At 38.0% G+C, this 16,170-nt stretch overlaps 1 protein-coding gene across 4 annotated transcripts; it reads right to left on the bottom strand.

Moving 5' to 3' along the window:
- Window positions 1–326: 326 nt before the first annotated feature.
- Window positions 327–10,437, bottom strand: LOC103998174 (cold-responsive protein kinase 1). Of its 4 annotated transcripts, none has more exons than XM_009419568.3 (9): window positions 10,317–10,437; window positions 10,125–10,222; window positions 6,119–6,254; window positions 5,847–5,962; window positions 5,548–5,758; window positions 5,215–5,452; window positions 4,816–4,966; window positions 1,838–2,238; window positions 327–637 (listed from the first exon to the last, which is right to left on the bottom strand). In XM_009419568.3, the coding sequence occupies exons 3-8, from the start codon at window positions 6,186–6,188 to the stop codon at window positions 1,873–1,875; spliced, it is 1,152 nt and encodes a 383-aa protein (XP_009417843.2). In that variant the 5' UTR covers window positions 6,189–6,254; window positions 10,125–10,222; window positions 10,317–10,437; the 3' UTR covers window positions 327–637; window positions 1,838–1,872. The 4 variants fall into 4 exon arrangements, with proteins under 4 accessions (XP_009417843.2, XP_065043044.1, XP_009417850.2 ...); XM_065186972.1 differs by having other exon boundaries at window positions 5,659–5,758; XM_009419575.3 differs by having other exon boundaries at window positions 5,847–5,953.
- Window positions 10,438–16,170: the final 5,733 nt, after the last annotated feature.

Raw genomic sequence — 16,170 nt, 5'->3', positions numbered from 1 at the left:
CTCTACCTTCTGTCAAAATAATAACATCAGTAGCTCACTCGATCTTTGTGCAAAATGAGTGCCATGTGATTAGCACCATTTCGAGAGATCACTCCTAAATCGATCTTTGTGCAAAATGAGTGTCATGTGATTAGCACCACCTCGAGATATCAAAATGTGGAGGAGACCCAAGGCCCCATGGATCAATTTCAACCCACTTTGTGTAGAATGGATGTCTCACGATTAGCACCATCTCGAGAGATTAAGATATTGGACGAGATCTAGGACTCTCCTGTGGATGAGATTCAATTCAAATCAAGTCGGGTTATTAACACAAAGGCAACCACTAACAACAGAACAACAGTATTCGTGCTTCCAATTGCATTATTTGGACAGAACAAGAAAGGTCAATTGTTATGAGGAGAAAGAATGAAGTTTAATGTGACAGCAACAGATTGCCAAACTTGTTCATACATATCCAGTTGAGCAACAAAGCAGGTGGTATTGATTCAAGATTCTTGTGTTCCTTTTCCTAGCTTTGAAATCAAGGAGGGTATCTCATTCTCAGAGAAGCTCTTCAGCAGTGCAAGCTGATTCATAGCAGACAAATGGTTGCTGTGGTTGATTAGTGGTTGAAGAGATCTTGAATCCACAGGACCTGGCAATTGCATTCCAAAGCATTACATCAGTTCTCTATATAAGTCTAAAATTGCTGCATGCAAATTTAAACAAGGAATCCGAGATGTATTTGCATGATGCAACCAAAGTAGGAACTGTAAATATAGGCAGAAGTATTAAGCATGGTTGGGAAGTACAATGATCTGCACAGAGCCTATTATGAGATATTGAACCTTTATGAAATGATACTACACTCTTTGAGAACACACATTGAATGAGAGGCATAAAAGACAGTGATTAGTTGATGTCCACTGAACCTTCTCCTGCATCATTTTATTTTTCACATACTTCTATCGGTGAAGAGCCTGTCCAAGCTCTTCATGAAGGTTTTGTAGGGAACCAATCAACTATCTTGAAAGCCTCAGAGCATGAACAACCTGACAGTAGACACTAACTAGAATATTTTGCATCCCTCTCTCCATGATGCCTTCATTGAGTTCCATTTGCTTGAACATATTCTTCTGAACTGGGCTAAAACTTTCCTCGTTCTAATCCCTAAGAAAAAAAAATCCCTCCTAAGTTTCTTTTCTTAGTCCTATTGCTCTTTGCAATATGGTCTACAAAATTCTTGCCAAGGTTCTTACCAACAGGTTGAAACCTCTGATTGATCTTTCATCTCTAGCAGATCCTTAGATGATAGCATTCACATTGCCCACGAGTTAGCTATGATAGAATTTATAACTCGAAGGCATTTCACAAATTTTTAACTCACGTAAACAACATACAAACCAAGACGGGGTTGGAAGAAACAGCCTTAGCTAAGGCGTTCACTCACATAAGCAACATACTGACCAAGACAGGGAAATATGACTGCAAGCATTACTTAATAAGCATTGCCATTTCATTCAATAATCTCATACCAGTAGTAATAGAAGGATATAAAGTACAAGTTGGCCTATGCCTAAGCACTTTAAAAATCATACAATATCAGGTACAGCAACAATAATCTCATTCATTTAAAAGTGATCATCTAAAAATAATCGAGCATTGATTCCATCTTGATGCTCAAGATAAAAAAAATTTGCCTTCAAGTCTTTTAAGCTCCAGCAAATACCCAGATCGACAACTATCGGTATCCCAGAGTATTTAGAAAAAAAAGAACATGTACTCAAGGATCAAACAACAGAAATTTTTTTTCACAAAAAAAAAAGTTACATGGACTATACATGAAGTTATGTACCTCGAGATGAATTCTTTTCTTAGTGATGTTTCAGCTCAATCTGATATCACTGTGAAGGTCATGGATGCATGTGTAGTATTTTCTGATGACAAGGGTGAACTACCATGACCAGATGTTACGAGGGAGCTCGTATGGGGATCATTAACATTGTTCTGGCTTCTAACTTTAAGTTCCATCAAGTCACTAAGTAGTCCAGGCTTTGTGATTTTCTCTAAGTTGACATCCTTTTCATCAGTCAGCATCCTGGCAACAGTAGACATTGAAGGGCGAAGCTTCACAGTGTCTTGTGTGCAAAGAAGCCCAACCTTCAAGAACTTGCAAGCTTCATCGACGTCTAAATCATCAGTTAACGAAGTATCTATGATGTTTGCGATCTCACCATGCTCGTATAGATTCCATGTCTGCAATATGAGAAGTCCAAGAATTATGTCTGGGACTATGGATTATTCAATTATGCAATATGAGGAGTCTAAGCATAGGTTTACTTTTGAATACTAATGTAGGTTTCTCATGATGAGATTCAGATTTAGCAAAACTTCATCAGTGGTTTAACACATTTGAATAAGCAGACAAAAGTTTAAGCTGTTCTTTTGTTTTTTTTTTTTTGACGTGAAATCTGTGAGAAAGCCATTATGTATATAATGTATAAAAGAAGTAACCTATTGAAAATTAAAAATGAACATATTTAAAAAATGACCAGTTTTCCCTCTTCTTAGCATGCATAATAAATTAAAAATGAACATATTGAAGATCTTGTAAATATTGAAACAAAGTAATGATATAGTAATTAAAGAGTAGTTCAAATTTCAAAATCTTGCCTGATCGTACACTAGTTGTTGCTTCACATTAACAGGAACCAATTTTCAGTTGACTGGGATGTAATGATAAAAAAGAAGCACAGGCATATAAAAAGGCATAGGCAAAAACTAACAGCATAAGATTTCTGCACAAGACTAATGATAATTTTTACCAATTACTTTTAACTATCTAAACCTAAAAAAAATCTAATCACTTTCATTAATACAATTACTGAATAGAAGCCATTGATTTTGGTCAAATAACAATTAGCAAACTTCCTCATTCTCTCACTTAGGTTTGTATCTTTAATATATTCCTTCAAAGATTATTTGCCTATCACAACTTTGTTTAGACTATCAAATAGTAATTTATTTTAAATTACCCATATACCTAAACAAAAAATCCTAAAGGCATCTAGTAGAATTCAAGGATGGTTCTTTTTAATAACTCATAGTACAATTTTCAAAATTTTGTTATTCTTTTTGTTAGAGCAACCTCTCCAAAATGTTGGGAGGCTAGGTATTAGAGACTTGCACCTTGTCAAGAAGTATGTTCATTGTTATTCTCAATGGTTATGATTGTTTATGCTAATCCTTAAAACCTTCAGAAACCTCACCATTCTGCCTTCAGAATGGGTATTCTAAAGAACATATTTAGATCTTTGTTGGGAAGGCTTAACAAATTTTCTAGGTGTTCATACTTGTGACAATACATGGGAGCATCCTTGGATGATCAGCATTCCCCTAGGAAGGTGACCTACACATATAAATATAGTAAATGTGGATAAGATGATGAGGCATGAGAAGGTGACTGGATGGATTGACAATAGTCAGTGGAACAATTTTGCTCTTACTAACTTGTTTCACTATTGCACAAACTTTTTATTCTTCCCTTAAAGATGGGAGGCTTGCCCATAATGACAGATGTGCTGGCTGTAGGACAATGTAACAATTAAACGTGGTTCTTATGGTCAAAATATTTCGATGAAAACTTTTATATGGTAAGTTTCCAATCTCGGAATGGTTCTCCAGATTACCCAACTACCCTATATCCCGATGCTCTGTTTGTCAATAATCCTCTGATTCTGCCAGACACATTCTCTTTCAATGCCCCTTTGCTCTGAGTTACCGACAACTAATTCAGGCCAAACTTAAGCATCAACTTTTCTATTTTGGGGCATGGCCTCTTGGTCCTTGGATTACTGAGGTGCAGGATTTGGGGAAGAAGTCAGGGAGAATTCTTCTTAATTTGATAGCTAGTTCCCTTTGGGCCCCACGGAACCAGCATAAGGATTGTGATTTTCATAACAGCAAAGTCCAGATTGAGCCATTATAGTCTAAAGCCTTTGTTTTATTTTGTGAGGAAACTTTCCCCACAAGAGTCTGAGAAGGTAGTGGGATACTTTGAACTGGAAAGGTTAGTAATGGCTCTTCTAAGCAAAAGTGTTGATATAGCTAAGTGGGTTTTTTTTCTTTTTTTTAGGAAAGCTCATTCTTTGACAGTGTATGCCAGCAATAAAAGTACCTCATGTTTGGAAAGGTGACTCTCCTGGTTACCAAGCACTTAGTAAGCATACCAATACTTAGTGTGCATGACCTGAATTTATAAGTATACTACATTTAAGTCTCCAATTCTGCATAACAAAAAGAATGCGGCAAGATATGAAGCAAAGTTTTCTTTTTTCCTTTTCTATGCAATACGTAAAATACATACATTTTTTTGGGTGTGCCCAGTTATGCATCGGTTTTCTGTATAAGTAGTTACCTATTATTTAAATATTTAAAAGAAACATTAAAATTTAGATACTTTGATGTGCCTAGTTTGTACTTTTAATTTGATAGAGCTTGCTGGAGGAATAAGGAATAACGTGATAAAAAGTGCCAATAGTAAAGATAAGAACTAAACGTGTTTCCTTAGATTTGGTTTGTAGAACTTGAAGTAATGACTCTTCTCAGAATACATGCAGCCTATATGATATTAAGTTCTATGTCATCATCAATAACAATGATTACATGGAACATTTGGTTATGTACCACCCTAGGCCTATGGACTTGAATAACAAAGTCATTCCAACAAAAATATGATTGACATGAACCAAATAAAGCCTAACTATAAAACAAATATTTTTGTATTCATATGGAAAGAGAAACATTCATCGATATCTGAGTAAATTTTCTTACCCTCTCAAGTAGAAATTGTTCATCATAAGGTAACCTTGTGTTTGTGTTACACCTGCCAGTAACTATTTCTAGTAGGAGTACTCCGAAGCTGTACACATCTGACTTCCGGTTCACTTGCCCCTTAATTGCATATTCAGGAGCCAAGTAACCTCTGCATAAAACAAAAAATTTAATAATTAAAAAAATGAAAACAAGGTGATAACCAAGTTGGCCCAGAACGCAAGTGTTTTTTATATTGTTTTGCATCTAACTGCCAGATTCCATGCTCTAGAGTGATAACATCAGACCATGAGCACATTTAGCAGTTTCAAATCAATTTCGAAGTTGTTATTGTACTTGAGTTTATTTCTGAAAATTACTGAGATCATTATAAGCTAGAAAGAAAGTAATGGAATTTACATTGTTCCAGCCACTCGAGTGCTGACATGGGTTATATTTGGTGGCAGAAGCTTTGCTAAACCAAAATCGGAAATCTTGGGAGTAAGATCCTTATCAAGAAGAATATTGCTTGCTTTAATATCCCGGTGAACTATATGAGGCCGGACTTCCTCGTGCAGGAATGCAAGTCCACGAGCAACACCAATGCAAATTCTTACCCGTGTTCTCCAGTTGAACTGGATATTACTGCAGCCAGAACCTGAAAAATCAATACTTTAATATATAATCTGATAGCATCAGAAGTATAAATCAGCACTTAATTAAGAAAAAAGCACTAGCAGGAAATTAGGATACCAAGAAGGGTTTGCGCAAGGCTATTATTCTCAAGATAATTGTAAACAAGTATTCTGTGAGTTTCTTCAACGCAACAACCATGCAGACTAACAAGATTCTCATGCTCGATACCAGAGATCACAGCGATTTCATTCAAAAATTCTGGTACTCCTTGTCTCGACTCAGAGGATAGCACTTTTACAGCAACAATCTTCCCATCTTTAAGCTTTCCCTAAACCAATTAACTCAAAGTTAGCTAATCAGTAGAAATTTTTCCTGACTTAAATAGTAACAGTTAATTCAAAGTCCAAAGAATTCACCTTGTAGACAGAACCAAAACCTCCCTCACCAACCTTATTGGTGAGGCTAAAATCACCAGTTGCATTTCTCAATTCCTTGTATGAGTAGATTCTAACATTTTCAATTCCTGGAATATCTAGAAAAGATTTAACAAAATCAACAACTCATTGTAGGTAGAAAGAACTCTTCAGAATGCAGTCGGCATGAACATGGAAAATATGAATCCTAATTTATATCAAATAAAAAGAACTAAATTAAACTTTATTTAGATTTCAACATGATATGTGTCTACCTTCAAGATGCTGATCACTTTGTTGTCCTGAACAACCTATCCTCTTAAATATGAAAGAGAAGCAAGTCATAATGGTATGACTGAACGACCAATGTCTCTGAACGTTGACCTTGCGTTTTGTGAATTAAAAGGTTTCCTGCAAAAGTAAAGACTTGACTGAGGAAATATATCATTCAAAAGTTAATATAAACAGAAACAGAAATTTTCTTTGGTTCAGATTAAAAAGGTGGAGAAATCCTCCACCGAGAGAACCATTTGTGAAACACTTCGACATCTCATCCACAAGAACATGTACCTAGAACCAAGGTTTGCCATACCATAACATACCGTTTGGTACGAGTGGTACATACCAATCCAACAGGGGACCGATATGGGCGGTTCATCTGTACACCCACATGTACCATATGTTGGTACGGCTCGGTACGGCTCGATATAGCTCCATACGTATTGTACCGACAGCTGGTCGGTACACCGGTACGGACCGGTAAGGCGAACTATGCTCAGAACCTCATAGAGATGAAGACGTAGTCAACACGATCAGAATTTTGTTTATTTAACTAGGTATACAATAAAGGAGACACACAATACTTGGTGTTTTTTTATCTTTACTCAAGTATTATGAAAAGGAATCATGTTCCTACAGTGATGGATTTATCGGATTTGTGCCCAAAATGTACTGTGTTGCCTGATATTTCTTGTTCCTTTGGAAAACCGAATTGCAGGATTAAAATGGTCTAATTTTCCAGACTGATTAAAATGGTCTAAACCAGCTTTTCATTGGACTTGACCACCTTAGAAAGAATGAACTGGTGATCTATAAAACATAAAACTTGGTTTATGCCATACGGACTTTTTCACCTGGAAAACGTCGCTTCTGTTAGCTGCTAATCAGAGAAGAAAGTGGCTGACAAGAATGAGCAGAGGAGTATCATGAGGAGAGGATGACAAAAAGTCTGACACCAATGAGTTAATTATTTTTTAGCTTTTTATTTTGCATTTTCTCTCTTCTTTTTTGTGGCACCAAACCATGCTAGCTAGTACAGTATGAGACGGGTCTGGGGGTTTGAACTTAAATCCATACCTAACACATAATTTATCATCTTTGTTTGGACAAATCCTATAAATGAGCCTAGTAAAGAACAACTACATTACTTTTTTCTGATTTAAGAACTTGGTTCTCTCGACATTCAAGAACTTCTATATTGACTAATACACCATTACATATTTTGTCCCCTTTAACTTATATCTTCCCTTATCCACCATGAATCTTGAGTTCAAAAAAGGCACCCAATGTATGAGGCATCTTGCCTCATATGAGGGTCCATGTATGAGGCATATAAGGCTCTTGCAGGATCTAGAGGGGTCCATAGATGCATCTTATCAAGAGGCTATTATCATGACTCAAATCCTAGATGCCCAGCTCACATACATCAATAATCTCACAGTGACACCAGGACTCATCCTCTATCATGAATCTTGATCAATTTGTAAAATAATGCCTCCATCATGTAGCTTAAACCACCTTTAAACTGTCTGATTTTCATAATCTACTGTTGCTTTATGGCTTTCACTAATAAGATTTGACATAGCTTGTCAATATCAAGATTTCAGTGGCTTCCATACAATAAAAGATAACGATCTTCTCAAGGCTATTTTGGCCACAAAGGCCAACCAAAACTAAAAGCTAGGCAAGGACAAATGCACTAAGTTCACTCAAGTGAGATCAAACCCATGATGCGCTGCTAAAAAAGGGCCTATCACCCTACCAATGGGGCAAATCAGCAGGAACAAGAGTTAGATGTTTAATTAATTGCTGGACCTAGCACATTTATGAGTTTTCAGTATAGTATATCCACTTTCAATATGGAGGTTCAAGTCAAGGCCAAACATTCACAAAATGTTCAGCATCATGTTTCAGGATATATATAGCTGAACTCAAAGATTCAAGAACTTCTATGGATTGGTGCTGGAATAAGTCAAGCTTAAAGAGAAGCAGCATCAAGCTTTCAAATTTCATCCTTAGGGAGTGATCCTCCTTTGTGTGACTAACTAGCCAAATAAGGGGAAAGAAGAAGTATCACATTTATGATTCTTGAGCACACCATGATACTTTAATCCATGATCTTGAGCATAAGTATGCAAAAGGTCCAACAGTACACAATTTTTCAGGAAGAACAGCTAAATTCAAATACAAAGGTTGGAAAATTCTAAAAAAGGGTGGACCCAATGCATGAGGCTGTCGCCAATGCGGGGTCGGGGGAGGATCAATGTACGATGTCTTACCTTTAAATATTTAAAGAGGCTATTTTTGTAACTCGAACCCTGGTCTCCTAGGTTGCAAAGTATATAAGCATAGTATTACTATATAACCTTTAAATATTTAAAGATTGGAAAATTCTATTACTATATAAGCATAGTATCAAAATTTCTATTCTATATAAGCATATTTTTAAAATATTTACCCATAAATTATTTTTTTGCTGATGCATTTGCACTCAAATGGATTTAGGTATTGGTTTAACCACTTCTAGTCATATATGACTTTCATAAACTTCCCTAACCTTCTTGGGTGAATGATTAGTAGATAAATAGTCACCAATCAAGATTTTAATTTGCCAGGTTAAACCAAGCAGAATGATGACCATTACCATTCTTTTGACCAATTTGATGGATAAGATCCAGTCATGCTCATTAGAAGTGATGGATAAGATCCATTACCATTCTTTTGCCCACAATTTCACTATAAACAATTCTAAATCCTTCCCTGCTATTTCCATTAAACACACCTAATGCTATAGAATAAAAAATAAGTAGAAGTGATGAAAAACACAAGCGGAGATGCTGCAACATATCAAAATTTGTAGCATACAAGAAGGTTGACACATATCTATTTACAGCCCTATAAACTTCAGCATAGTCGGACTTTACACCGAACCCAGACGAGAAAACGATATAAATTTCTAAATTTGAAACAGATGTGGATTACCTAAACTGTAACAGGCCCGTATGTGGAAACAGACCCTTTGGTACCACCATTTACCTGTTAAATTTTCTAATATAGTTTCTTCCAAAATTCTTGTTGGGTGTGCTGATTTTGCTTGATTTCAAGTTGCAACCAACACAGATATTCTCATTCCCCTCATTTGACTGTTGCATATTGTTCTACAACTTAGGTCCAAATGCTCACCATCTCAATTAGTTATTCACTACTGCAGCCAAAAATAACACTGACTACAATAACAAGCCTCCTTTGTGTTAAACAGACCTATTTTTCAGAGTAAACTAGAACAATTAAAGAAACTTAATATGAACCAACAGGGATCTTTTCAAGTACCCTTATTTCAGTTACAACTTGCAACGTTGACCAACAGATAAACAAAAGTCCGCAGAAGGGATTGTTTCAAAAGATTATACAAATAACATGAAGCTAAAAATTTAAAAGGTCTAACAAACATATAGCAAGGAAAACATGGCTATATAAATTTGTATATTATTTGCAAGCCCAAGACAATCAGAATGAAATTTTTAGGAACAATATTCCACTTTTAACTTTGTGCTGTTTTCCATGATTTCCTCTGGTAAATAACACCAAACTGAACCTGTCATGGATAACTCAATTACCTAATTAATTGCGCTATGACGCCACATACTACTCCCAAAGGAGAAAGTAACAATCGAACGTCAAAATATCTCCTTTACTAAGCAACCACACGAAGTTCGATCTGATACACAGTTGTAGCGAGCCCAATCAAGAAAGTCCAACACTATAAGCATTTCTTTCTTCTAAAAGGTAATGTACAGCTTCAAAACTCCGCCAAGGAAAAAGACAGCACACGACATCGCTTAGCCCACCCAACTAATCTCAAAAGGACTCCGAGTCTAGCTCATCAAGAACAAGAAACATGCAGCTCAAATCATAGCAAACAAGAAACTACACATAGAACACATATCGGAAAAAAGAAAAAAGATCCGATCTTGAACTCTAATTAAGAAAATTGAAACACACCTCAGATCTTGACCGGCGAGCCAAAAAGTGCCACCGGACCGACGGCGCACGTTAGCGCTCCAAGCCAGGGGATCAGCTAAACCCACCACACCTTAGACCTGCGATGTTGCATCTGCAACGATTAAAATAAGAAGCGAAGCCGACAAAGGCGCAAATCCACCGGCCGACGAGAAAACCCGAGGAGAAAGTTACCGGGTGCGGCCGGACGGGGGGCGGCGCGAGAAGGTGCGCACGTTAGGAGGCAGCCGCGGGCGTGGGAGCTCCGCGATCGCGTGCGTGGGAGCTCCGCGATCGCGTGCGTGGAGTACACTCCGGTAGACCGACAGCTTCACAATTAATAGCACGCTGACACAATCGGACCGGGCCGAAGAGTTGAACCATCAGCTTCGATAGACCAGACGAAAGAACGAACCGGGTTCTTTCCCGTTATCCCTACGCGATAGGAAACTGATCCCCGCCCAAGGAGGTCGGAATGAGCCGATGAAATGAACCGGGCGGCTCGATGGATGACAAGTTGAACCGGGCGGCTCGATGGATGACAAGTTGAACCGGGCGGCTCGATGGATGACAAGTTGAACCGGGTTCATGTCCTAAGCAGCTAAGTGTGAACCCCCGTCATTCAACAGCATACGATTGTGCTAACTCGTGTCCTACCAATCTTTGACTTTTCTTTGACTTCGCGCAGCTGGTCAACAATTACCTGCTTCTTCCGATCAATCTTTATCCGTCCAAGACTCATTTAGGATTCATCTCTCTCCTCCAAAAAATATATATTTATTTGTATATTTATATATCTTGCTACAAAAATATAAATTAATATCAGCAATTCCTTTATCATGATTTTTCGTATTACTATTATTTTGAAATGTGAAATCGGCATTAATTTATTGATCGATCAATGGGTCATTACGAATTTAGGACACATATACTAATATTTATACATTAAAACTGAACAATTCGTAGAGTTTTCTTATACATATTATTATATAGGATGTAATCAAGCAGTTAATATTTTAGGGAAGAAGAATAATTTTTCTTCTCTACTAAATAATTTTAGTGGTGCCGATGAACACTAAAAGAATCTGTATTCGAGAATTAATCTTGAGAAAAATAGAATCTAAATCTCCTTTTCCAAGATTGTTTCTCATCAACCCATTTCCCTGTATTGGATGATTCCAATTATCTTGGCAGCACCTGTTTGAGGTAGTGCAATGTTTTGATATGTCAAAAAGGGAAGAGACTGAATGGATCATTTTACATGTTTTTGGTCTGCCTTTGACTGCTGTCGTTGGAGGATTGACACAATCCATTCTTCTTTTGGCCCGATATATATTAATACAAAGAGATTAGAGATCTCATCATTAAGTCAGTCTATCATTCAATGACTAGAATGGAAAACGGGAAGAAAGAAATATAGATGCATAATCTCTTTTTCTTTTTTCTTATTCGACAATGCAGTTTATTTGCATGAATTATTTTAGTGTCTTGAGCCTATGTCATGCTCAAAATTATTGAGTAGTAGTTTTTTTTGATATGTTTCGAATCGTTCTTCCGTTAATATTAAATTATCTATAAAAAAATTTAAATTATTAGATTATTATTTTTATATAACTTAAACTTTAATATTCAAACGAACTAAGTAATCAATCGATAGATATACCTAGTTTTATTATTAAAAAGAATGACGAAACTCCACAAGTGATGGATCAGGATCCTCGATTCTATGTATACGTACATTAATATGATATGCTTGTCAAACTCAATCTTAAAATTAATCTTACGATATAGTGTATTGATACACTATATGTTTTGCTGAGTTTAGAAAAGTAAAAATATGAGAATAAAAAAGAGATATGAGTAAAAAAAATTTAAAAGAGTTCAAGGAATTAAGAAAATGAAATGAATCAAAAGAGGAGAAAGAAAATGATTTAAATTAATTAAAAAATCTTTTTCTAAATCTCAAACGGTTAAATTGACCATTTGAAATATGTCAATCTTAGCATACGATAAGATCGGTAATGATTAGATTTCGATCGTTATCATCTAGTATAACCTAATACGGGTCAAATAATCGATAAAGCTCAATAAAAAATGATTGACGTATTGATATTCTATCATACCAAACGATATTCATTGGTACATCAAACCGGATAACATCTTCTGCTTTCAAGACATCGACCGTCACTGCTAACACCTTTGGATGAAGTCCATGCTAATATGAAATAGAAAATGAAGTGTGCTTTCCAGAAAGCATATTTATTTTATTATCACTTTCGTTTGGTGGCTGATGCTTCATGCATATTATACTTGCAACTTCTCCTGGTTAGATCACATGACAATTATTCGGGGTGTGAAGTCAACATCAGCAGCTTCTTTCTAGCTTCCTACTGATGATGTGGGATGAATCTTTTTCTTTGTCGAAGAACAGCATAACTTCCCGTTCTACACCAACTGCTTATCTTTGAATCACGACTGTTCTCTACGTGAGAAAGCTGTAGGAAAGAGGAGGGCGGCTGTTAAGAAAAATCATTGTCGAGGTCTTAATTAATCCAACACGATTCAATCTCAAGGGTATAGGAGTATCCAAGATGACTCTGAGGTATATATCGAGGAAAATTTCTTTATCCAATTCCTCCAAAGTTCAAGTTAGTAACCGAGATCTCTTAATGAGTGTGAGTATTTCTGAAAAGAAATCTCCTAGCATAGTATTGGGGATTACCTTTTATATTTGATCTTGAAGAGAATAAACTATAATCACTTCTCTTGGTGTAGATACCTTTTATATTTGATCTTGAAGAGAATAAACTATAATCACTTCTCTTGGTGTAGACAGCAAGGGGGAGACAACCTCGAACGGCCTACTTGGGACTTTTATCCACGCGGGCGAACGGGTGGAAACTAACCTAGACCTTTTTTTTTTCACAATAGTTTCCACATAACGTTTATATGTCAGATGATAGTTGATCATTAATATATTCTCTATTATTTATCTCTTTCCAAGGCATGCTTCGGGCCTCTTACAAGAGGGGTTCGAAATGCGATGTTTAATGCACTCGACACGGAGGTCGAGCATCTCGACCTCCACGTCTCGGGCAAAGGCGGGGGTCAATTATCTCGGCTTCCATGCCTCTTGTAATGGTGAAGGTTGGTCTTCTCAGCCTCCACGCCTCTAGCGAAGGTAGAGGTCAAGACCACCCTAACCTTCGTGCCTTTGGTGGAGGTGAAGGTCAGGTGTTTCGACTTTCACACCTTGAGCGAAAGTAGAGGTCGAGCATCCCAACCTCTGCACCTCAAGCAAAGGCAAAGGTCGGGCATCCCGACCCCCATGCCTTGGGCGAGGATAGAGACATAGGTCAAGAGGCCTGGCCTCCTTGCCTCTTATGGAAGCAGGGGTCAGGAAGGGCATAGGATGGAGGCAGAGGTTGGGAGGTATAACTTCCTTGCATCTCACGAAAGCAAGGGTCGGGCTTCCTAACCCTTATGCCTTGGGCAAGGACGAAGGCAGAGGTTGGGAGGCTTGACCTCCTTGCCTCTCATGGAGATAGTCGAGCTTCTCATCCTGTGCACTTTAGGCTTTTTTGACTTATGGCTTCCGCTGTGAAGGGATTTTTTTATATAGGTTTTATTTTTCCGACTCACGTGCCTCGAGAACATTTTGCCTTATGCCTCTACTGTGAAAGATTTCTTCTCACACAGGTCGACTTTTCCCGACCAATGCATCTCGGGCACATTTGACTTGTGCCTCCACCATGATAGATTTCTTCTCACATAAATCATGTCTTCTCAGCTCACAAGCCCCAAGCGCATTTTCCCCTATGCTTCCACCATAGTAGATTTTTTTTGTCGTGGGTTGGGTTTTCCCAACTCATACACCTCGGGTGCATTTCGCCCTATGTTTCTACTATAGCAGATTTTCTTATCGCTGGTCGAGTTTTCTCGACTTATATATCATGGGCACATTTCGCCTTGTGCCTTTGTTGTAGTGAATTTCTCTTGGCACGAGTCGGGTTTTCTCAACCCACACACCTCGAGCGCATTTCATCTTGCACTTCTATCGTAGTGGATTTTTCTTAGTGTGGGTTAGGTTTTCTCAACTTACACACCTCAAACACATTTTGCCTTATGCCTCCACCATGATGGATTTCTTCTTACGCGAGACGAGTTTTCCTGACTCACCTATCTCAAACACATTGGACCTGTGCCTTCGTTGTGATGGATTTCTTCTCACGCAAGTTAGGTTTTTTTGTCTCACACGTCTCGAGAACAATTTGCCCTACACCTTTACCATGGTGGATTTTTTCTCATATGGGTTGAGTTATTTCGACTCACGTGTCTTGTGCACATTTGGCCTATGCCTCCATAGTGACGAATTTCTTCTCACGCGGGTCGAGTTTTCTTAACTCATGAGTCTTGAGCACATTTTGTTTTTACCTTTGCCATGATAGATTTCTTCTCATGGACCTCAAGTGCATTTTACCCTATGCTTCTACCATAGCGGATTTCTCTTAGTATGAGTCGGGTTTTTCCGACTCATATGCTTTAGATATATTTCGCCTTGTACCTCTATCATAACATATTTCTTTTGACGTGAGTTGGGTTTTCCTCACCCACACGGCTTAGGTGCATTTCGCCCTACACTTTTGCTGTAGCGGATTTCTCTTGGCGTAAGTTGGGTTTTCATGACCTATACATCTTAGGCACATTTTGTCTTATGCCTTTGTCGTGATGGATTTCTTCTAATGTGAGATGAGTTTTCCTAACTCATGCATCTCCAGCACATTCAGCCATATGCTTCTATCATGGCGAATTTCTTCTCATGTAGGCCAAGTTTTCTTGACTCATGTCTCTCAAGCATATTTCATCCTGCACCTCTTCCATAGTGGAATTCTTCTCACGCGGGTCGAGTTTTCCTGACTCACGTATCTCGAGTGCATTTGACATATGCATCCATTGTGGTGGACTTCTTCTCACGTAGGTTAGGTTTTCCCAACTCATGTGTCTCGAGCACATTTCACATGTACCTCTATCGTGATGAATTTCTTCTCACGCGAGTCAAAGTTTTTCTAACTCATATATCTTAGTCGTATTTCGCCATACACTTTTGCCACAGCATATTTCTAGGTCAGGTTTTCTAACTTACATACCTTGAGCACATTTCACTTTGTCCCTCCGCCATAGCGAATTTTGCATTATACTTTCACTGTAGCGAATTTCTCTTGGCACAAGTCAAGTTTTTCTGACTCATATGCCTCAACCATATTTCGCCCTGTGCCTCTGCTATAATGAATTTCTCTTTGCGTAAGTCGGGTTTTCCCAACTCACGCATCTCAAGCGCATTTTTCCCTAGCTTCCATTGTAGCAGATTTATCTTGGTGCAAGTTAGGTTTTTCAAACTCATATGCCTCAAGCACATTTTTCCTTGTGCCTTCGCCAAGTTGGATTTCTTCAAATGGGACGAGTTTTCCCAACTCATGAGTTTTAGGCACAATTGGCCTGTGCCTTCATTATGGTAATTTTTTTCTCACATGGGTTTTTTTTCTTCGCCGTGGTGACATTAAGGATTGATAGTAGTCGCTCCTGTCTTGGCCTTTTTATGCATCTCCTTGTGCTTACTTAAGACCATTGTCTCCATAATAGTGTATTGGTTGACCCTCTAGAGTACCTCGGGCATCATCACTAGTGGCCTCTCCAATAACAATCAAAAAATGTGAGAGCGCTTGAGTCCCATCATAAAGGCTTGTATTACAATTAATGGATGAGCTTCTTGCACGCCTTGAATCTCATTTGCAAATCGAGTAACAAAGTCGGAGAGTGTTTTTTTCGTCCCGTTGCTCGAGTCTAAGAAGTATTGTCGCCAATGGCTTCGGTGCACATTCCCAAGAAAGTAGAACTCTAACTTCTTTGCAAGCTATGTGAAGGAGGCCGACTTTGAGAGGCTTCAAGCAAGTGTACCATTCTCATATTGGGCCTCTTAATGTTGTCGGGAAGGCGTGGCACATTAGGGCATTCCAGGTGTCATACAACTACATATAGGCATGAAAGGTAG

The sequence above is a fragment of the Musa acuminata genome, chromosome BXJ1-1 (genome assembly GCF_036884655.1).
Source record: "Musa acuminata AAA Group cultivar baxijiao chromosome BXJ1-1, Cavendish_Baxijiao_AAA, whole genome shotgun sequence".
Taxonomy (NCBI): domain Eukaryota; kingdom Viridiplantae; phylum Streptophyta; class Magnoliopsida; order Zingiberales; family Musaceae; genus Musa; species Musa acuminata.
Note: the sequence above shows the minus strand (reverse complement) of the source record. Positions and strands in the feature narration are given on the sequence as shown.